At 37.7% G+C, this 8,378-nt stretch overlaps 1 protein-coding gene across 1 annotated transcript in view; it reads left to right on the top strand.

The window, feature by feature from the left end:
- TMEM131 (transmembrane protein 131) overlaps nucleotides 1-8,378 on the top strand; it is a 334,956-nt gene that overhangs the window by 188,522 nt on the left and 138,056 nt on the right. The window contains exon 5 of the mRNA XM_007959450.2: nucleotides 4,761-4,884. Coding sequence (XP_007957641.1) covers nucleotides 4,761-4,884 — 124 coding nt within the window. The remainder of the gene's footprint in view (nucleotides 1-4,760; nucleotides 4,885-8,378) is intronic.

The raw sequence follows: 8,378 nt of genomic DNA, 5'->3' as shown, positions 1-8,378 counted from the left end.
TCCAGAGCAAAGAAGAATGAAGAAAACCAAAAATTCATGGAAACAATTAGTCCTAGCAACTGGTACACCATGCGATCCGCAGCCTATACAACTATGAGACCAGAAGAACTAAATGGTGCCCAGCTACCATTGTCAACCACTTGGAAGGGGATCTCTGCAGGAGATCCTGGATAGAGAGGAAGAACAATATTGAACAAAACTCAAAATCATTTGGAGAAAAAAAAAGTGGGGGACCAGGTTTGCTGGTATGATAGAGCCTGGTGGAACCACTGAGACTATGGCCCCTAGGTGCCCTTCAGTTCTAGAATTGAACCCATACTTGTGGCTTCCAGCCAAACAAAAGATAGGCATATGAGTTGGACATTTTCCTGAGGTGGATACACTCCTTGGAGAGAAGAATCATGGGAGGAAGAAGTTCTGCTTCTGCACAGGGAGACAGCTCAGGGGGCAGGAGTGCATGGAGGGATAGACACAGGGAAGAGGTAACTATGGGGAGGAAGTGGGAGGGGAGCTGTTGTATTGTGGTAAACTGTAGTCAGTGTCATGAGACAAAGAGTATGTGAACTGCTGTATGGAAAGTGAATTTGCTCTGGAAATTTTCACCCAAATCACAATAAAAAAATAAACAAATAAAAAATGAAAAAGAAAAACTATGTCTTTTCATGATAATAAATTTCCTCGACCGATAAAGGGAATATGTCAGGGGAAAAACAAAGTGTTTTTGTTACCTAGTGCCATTCTGACAGGAGTATACCACAGATGGGATGGCTTTAACAAACAGGACTTTATTCCCTTACATTTTGGAGGCTAGAAGTCTGACTTCAAAGTGCTGGGCTCTAGGGGCTGGGTGAAAGCTCCTCAACCTTGGGCTTCAGCTCTGCCTCCTGCTTCTGGCCCGCTAAGGCTGGAGGCTTCTCTTCACTCAGGAAGCTGCTGGCTGCTGAGGCTGACAAACCCAAATTCAACAAGTAAAAAGGCATAGTCCCGATATCACCAAACAACACAGCAAGCTATTCATTAAAGTCAAGAAAAAGTCCCAGGATCGGCAGGGCATGACTGGCTGCTGTACAACAACTTGGCTATGTGTAGGGTCCAAGTGTGCCAAAAAGCTGGAGACCGTTCTCAAAGCTGCTGCTTATATACTGGAAGAAGCCTACCTCCTTAAAGCAGCTACTCAGCTGCACCAGTAGATTCCACCGTGGAATTCATTGCCTGTCTCACCGTGGGGAATAACTACATCCAGCTGCCCAGCCACTCAACCAGGCCCAGCTAAGTTGACACACAACTTTAACTACCACACAGCTTATATCATACTTGATGGTAAAAAACTGAAAGATTTTCCCATACATCAGGAACAAGTCAAGGATGTCTACTCTTGAAACTTCCATTCAATATTGTACTTACTTCTAAAACGTTGGTGCCCAGTACAATTAGGCAAGAAAGAAAGAAATAAGAGGCAGCTAGATTGGAAAGGAAGAAGTCATATCGTCTCTATTTGTAGATGATATAATCTTGTATATAGATAATCGTAAGGAGTCCACCAAAAAACTATTAGAATTATTAAGTAAGTTCAGCAAGGTTACAGAGTACAAAGTAAAAAAAAAAAAAAAAAATTCATTATTGTATAGTAGCCATAAGTAACCAAAAATGAAGTGAAGACAAAATTTTATTTACACTAGCATCAAAAAGAATAAAATGTTTAGATATAAATTTGACAAGTGTAAAACTTACATACTGGACACTACACAACATTTTCAAAAGAAATTACAGAACTAAATAAATAGAAACACATCCTATGTTCATGGATCAGAAGACATAAATTATGAAGATAGTAATCTCCAAATTGATCTACAGATTAAATGCAATCTCTATCAAAATTCCAGCTGGGCTTTTTGCAGAAATTGACAAGCTGTTCTAAAATCTTACAGAAATATAAGAAATTTAGAATAGCTAAAATAATCTTTAAAAAGGACACCAAAGTTGGAGAACTCATACCTCCCAAATTCAAAACTTTATACAAATATATAGTGGTCAAGACCGAGTGATGCTGTCTTAATGACCAAAACCAAACTCACTGCTATTGAGTTGGATCCAACTCATAGAGACCCTTCCTTGGTTTTCCGAGATGGTGTCACTACGGAAGTAGATTGCCCAACCTTCCTTCCAAGGAGTGCCTGGTGCGTTTGAACCACCAGCCTTCTGGTTAGTAGTCAGATGCCTTAGGCACTATGCTACCAGAGCTCTCGTCTTAATGATAGACATTCACTGTATTTTTGCCAAAATAGCACACATCTTCTACATTTATTTGCCAACCTCGCCCTCCCCCTGGAAAGTATGTTCGTAAGTGCTGCTGTGCCAGTTTATTTTACATGTTGCTGAAAAAAAAATAAATTAACATGTTAACAAAAATACTTCCTAAGGGAGGGAGCAGTTGGCAAAGAACTGTAGAAGGTGTTATGTATTTGTGTAAAACACATGGTGGATACATGGGGAGCTCTGGTGGCGTAGTGCCTAAGGCATTTGACTGCTAACCAGAAGGCTGGTGTTTCAAACCCATCAGCCACTCCTCGGAAAGAAGATTGGGCAATCTACTTCCGTAGTGATATTCCCTCGGAAACCCAAGGAGGGGTCGCTATGAGTCAAATCGACTTGATGGCAGTGAGTTTGGTCTTTTTTTTTTTTTTTACATGGGATAGATAGAATCTAGATTCCAGAAAGCCTTTTACATTTATTATCAACTGATCTTGACAGTGGTACCAGGACAATTAAATGGAGAAAGAATAGCCTTTTCAGTAACTGATGCTGGGACAATTGAATATCCATATGCAAAAAAGTTAAACTGAACCCCTTCCTCACACCATATACAAAAATTACTTCAAAACATGTTATAAATATGAATATAAAAACTATAAAATCTCTTGAAGAAAACACTGAAGTAAGCCTTCAGTACTTGTTACGTACTTTCTTTAGATGTGACTCCAGAAGTACAAGTAACAAAATATAGAATATATAAACTGGACTACACAAGAATTAAAAGCTTTTATGCTGTAAATGATACCATGAAGAAAATGTAAAGATAACCCATGGAATGGGAGAAAATACTTGAAAATCATATATATATCAGAAGGGAGATGTATTCCTTATGATATATACGAAACTTTTAATATAAGGAACTTTTATAACTCCTTACACTTTACAGTGTATATCTATGTATAAAGGAGCCTGGTGGTACAGTGCCTAAGGCATTTGTCTGCTAACCAGAAGGTTGGTGGTTCAAACCCACCAGCCGCTCCATGGAAGGAAGACTGGGCAATCTAGTTCCATAAAGATTTACCACTTCAGAAACCCAGTGGGGATCAGTATGAATTGGAATCAACTTGATGGGAGTGGGTTTGGTATGAGGTTTCTTTATCTCCCCTTGTTGACACTTTATAAACCATTTTACTCAAGAATTATTTCATCTTTCTTTAAATTCTGATTTATTTTTTATCCATATATTTCAAATATTTCTCCTTTTCATTTTCCAAATATTGTAATTTCTACATAGCTCTGTTTTCTTTTATATTTTCTATAGTCCTATTTCTCTGAATATGTATTTCTTCTTGCTAAATTCTGAAATAAATTTTCAGTCTGATCTTCCAACTTGCTAAATTTTTATGTGCAATATCTTTTTTTTACCTATCTTGTTACCTTTCTGCATTATATTTTATGCCAAAAATTTTCTAGTTTTCTATATGATTTCTTGTTTCATGTTACCATATCTACTTTAGTACATTTTATTATGCTTATTTTAAATTCTTGTTCCGACTTTCACTTCTTCATAGCCATTGATTGAATGTGTGTGTGTGAGTGAGAGAGAGAGAGAGAAAATGCACAGGAGTGCTCGTGCAAATCCTTACCATGTTCTTGGTCCTGTGCTAGATAACATGGGGAATATACAGTAAATATATAATGTAACCTTTCTTCTCAAGCTGATAATCCTATTGAAGAAATAAGAAGACTGATGCCAATTAGAGAGCACTAAGAAAAAAATGTGATTTATATATAAAATTCTCTGATGTTTTAGGAGTTAAGTGCATATAAGATTAGCTATAGCAATACTACGTGAACTAAATAATAATGAGATTTTACTTTTAAAGTGTGTGATAAGATGCTTGCCAAGGGGACACTGAACTGGATCTGTGGTATGAGACCATTGAGTGTGTGTTTTATATTGTTCCTTTGAGAGGAGGCAGTTTTTAATATAGCGAGTGACTGCATTAACTAGAGCTGAATGACCTAGATTCACATCCAGGCTACAAGTTAACTAACTTTTCTGTGTGTCAGTATCCTCATCTATAAAATGAAGATAACAGTCCCTAGCTCATAAGGCAGATCTGGCATAACTTTGCCATCCAGTTTCAGTTCCTACATTGAAGATCATGTAAGCATTATATCAGTGGAATATGGGGGTAAAAGGGCAAGATTAAGAATTGGGAAGGGGGACGTAGAGCAATATTATAGAAAGAAATGTAAAGATCTAAACATTTTGTTTCATGCCTGAGACTGTCTTGTTTCATTGTATCCCCAGCACCTGGCACAGTGAGTATTGGCACATAATTGGCACTCAGTAAATATTGGTTGAATAGGTAAATACCTTTTTATGTGTAATTTTAAAGCTATATCTATTTAATAAATACCATCTATGTGTTTGAGTATGAATTTGTCTAATATTTTCGGTATTTTAAATGTTTGTGACGATTTTTTTTTTGTTTTTACAGGCCAGTTGGCATGCCAAAAATGGAAAAAGTTTACTTACATAATCCTAGTTCTGAAGAAACTATTACTTTAGTATCAATATCTGCTACAACATCACATTTTCATGCATCATTTTTTCAAAATAGGGTAAGTTTCTCTGCTATAAATAATTTCTCTTGGGTTTGAAATTTAACCAAAATGTGTACATTTTGATTGTCTCCAACAATGGCTAAAACATAGCAACGATGTGAGAGTGGTATAGGATCGGGTAGTGTTCCCTTCTGTTGTATATAAGGTCGCTAATGAGTTGGAACCAACTTGATGGCACCTAAGAACAGAGCTTTTATTGATAATTTTATTATCAATAAATATCAGTAAAATATTTTATTTTGCTGTAGTCAGAATTGGTTTGTGTTTCATATCTGTTCTTGGATTTTGGTTTGTTCCATTTTCTAAGAATCACATTTGCAACTGTGAGAACTTATGTACTCTGAAAAATGTAATATTCTTATATTCAGTTTATTTTCTTTTCCTTCTTGACACTATAATAATTCAGCATTGTATTTGTATTATTTTGCTGTGTTACAAACTATCACAAACTTAATGGCTTAAAACAATACCCATTTATTAGCACATGGTTCTGTAAGTCACAAGTCAACATTGCATGTCAGAGTTCTCTACTCAGGATATCACAGGGCTGAAATTAAGATGGTGGCTCAGCTTGGTACTTGTCTGGTGAGAAACAAGCTTATTCAGGTGGTTGACAGAATTTATTACCTTGCAGTTAACAGGACAAGGTCCCCAATTCCATGCTGGCTGTCAGCCAGTACCTTTTTCAGCTCCTTAAGGCTGCCTATCTTCCCTCCATGTTTAAACCAGCAACTGTGTATCAAATTCCCTTCATACTTTCAATCTCTCTGACCTCCTCTTCTGTCACCAGCTGAAGAAAACTCTGTTTTTTCATGCCTGGGTTTTAGCACCAAAAAAAAAAGAAAAGAAAACTCTGTTTTTAAGAGTTTATGTAGGGGCTTCCGGTAAGATGATGGAATAGACAGACAAACCACACAGACCCTCTTCAACAAAGAAAAGAGAAACCAGTTGACAGATACAGAAGATAATCCTGGAGCCCTGAGCTTTGAAAGTAAAGATACAGAAGTGGATTAAATACCAACTGTGGTGGCATAGTGCCTAAGGTTCTTGACTGCTAACCAGAAAGCTGGTGGTTCAAACCCACCAGCTGCTCCTTGGAAGGAAGATTGGGCAATCTACTTCCGTAGAGATACCCCCTTGGAAACCCGAGGAGGGGTTACTATGAGCCACAGTTGACTAAGTGGCAGTGAGTTTGGTTTTTTTTTGGTTTGATAGAAGAAAACTAATGAAAACAGTGAATAAGAAGACAGAGCTGTGTACTGTCAGCTGTCCTGATGGTGTATCCAGTTTGAATATGTACAAGTGGTGTTAGGACCTGGAGAGTAGCCTAAAAATCAGCCCTCCTTGTCAAAGGCTGCATGGTCAACTGCACTGGTGGCTGACGACTAAAAAGGGAAACAACAAAGAAGACAAACTGAGCTATGGACTTATGGCTGTCTGGAGAGCATAGCCATTTTGAATATTTACAAGCAGTCCAGCCATTTTGGATATTTAAAGTGGCAGGATTCGGATTGCAGAGACCTAAGAATAGGCTCCACTTGATGAGGGTAACACAGCCAACCACACTGGAGTCTGACAACTGGAAAGATGCGATATTCCCCTTGTTACTTTTATACCCTACACACTCTTGGTGAATGGAAGTGCAACTATCTGCCACCTCCATCCATCTTTTGTACCAGCAGGAATTTCATCCCAGTCTGTGTACTCTGAAGGAGTGGGGGTGCCTAGCCCCACTTCCCCCCCTCCCCCGATTTGTTTCCTTTTTTTGTCTGTTTTTAAAGTATTTCTTTTTTCTTCATTTCTATTTTTAGTCCTCCTTTTTCCCTTCTTACATTCTAGTTTTTTTATTTTTCCTCTGTTCCTTTTTCCTGGTTCCCATCTTTTTTCCTTCTTTCAGTTCTTCCCGTCCCTTGTTTCTCTTTTTGCAGTTTTCTTACTTTTTCTTTATTATTCTTTTACTCTAGCTCTTTTCTCTTACTCCGCCCAACTCAGGATTGTGAGTTTCCTTTTATTCCCCCCCTCTTTTTCTGTTTATGTTTCTTTTGTCCTTTTAAAGTATTTCTTTAAATATTTCTTCTACCAAGTGAGGGCCTCCACTTGGTTCTGCAGCAACTGGACAATGATAAACAACAGCCAATATGAACCTGACTCACCCTTAACAGCTGTTTACAGCCAACAGAAATCTGTGCACCCACTCTCATTCTCTATCACACCCACCAGGACACAGGTGGTGAGTGCATAAGTGCTGCAAACTAGCGAATTGAGGAGCACAGTACCCTGCTTACTCAGATATATCAAAACAAAACAAAGAAAAAATTATCTTGGGTCAATCACACCAACATACAATCATCAATTAAATAAATACAATGACATCACAATGTTTTGGAGACAACAGACCATGATAGTCCACACAAAGAAGCAGATAAAGTAGTAGAAACAAGAGACCAGGATACAGACCCAGAAAACATCCTGGAGGAAAAAGCAGCTTTGGAACTCCCTGATAAGGAATTCAAAAGAATTATATTTAGGTATCTCCAACATACTGAGAGAGAGACCCAAGGAAATACTGACAAAATTAAGAAAACAAAATTAAGGAAAACACAAAACCCTAGAAGACAATACAAGAACAAAATGACAAAATAAATAAATAATTAGAAATGAAACAGAATCTACAGATAGAAGCCCAGAAGATTAATACTAAAATTTCAGAAGTAGATTAACACATTGAGTGGGCAAAGGAGTAGAATCAAATCAGTGGAAGACAGAATTAGTGAGATTGAAGACAAATAAATCAATACTACTTTGGTAAGGGATCAGTTAGAAAACAGATCGAAATAAAATGGAGAAAGCCTAAGATTCAAGTGGGATATCATCAAGAGAAATAACCTACATGTAATTGGAATTCCAGAACAGGAAGAAAGAGATGAAACCACAGAGAAAATTGAAGATTTGTTCAGAGAGAATTTCCCTAATATGATGAAAGACAAGAATATGTCGATTCAAGAAGTTCAATGAACAGCAAACAGGATAGAACCCAAAAGAAAATCACCAAGACAGAGCATAATCAAACTCACCATAATCAAAGAAAAAGAATCCTGAAAGCAAGGGAAAAACAAAAAGTTACCTACAAAAGGCAACAAATAAGACTAAGCTGTGATTTCTTTACAGAAACTATGTAGGTGAGAAGGTGATGGGGATGATACATATAAAACCCTGAAAGAAAAAAAAATTCCTATCAAGAATTATATGCCCATAAGGAGTTCTGGTAGCATAGTGCCTAAGACACTTGACTGCTAACCAGAAGGCTGGTGGTTCAAACCCACCAGCCACTTCTCGGAAGGAAGATGGGGCAATCTACTTCCGTAGTGATACTGCCTGGGAAACACAAGGAGGGGTCGCTGTGAGTCAGGTCTGACTCGAAGGCACATAACAACAGCATACAGTACTGAGTTGTCAGTGAAGGCAAACATGGGTATATGGACGGATAGATA

Source organism: Orycteropus afer, unplaced genomic scaffold, assembly GCF_000298275.1.
Source record: "Orycteropus afer afer isolate SDZICR_OR568_19922 unplaced genomic scaffold, OryAfe1.0 scaffold00017, whole genome shotgun sequence".
Lineage (NCBI taxonomy): Eukaryota > Metazoa > Chordata > Mammalia > Tubulidentata > Orycteropodidae > Orycteropus > Orycteropus afer.
The sequence above is the reverse complement of the archived record's forward strand: the minus strand, read 5'-3'. Positions and strand labels throughout refer to the sequence as shown.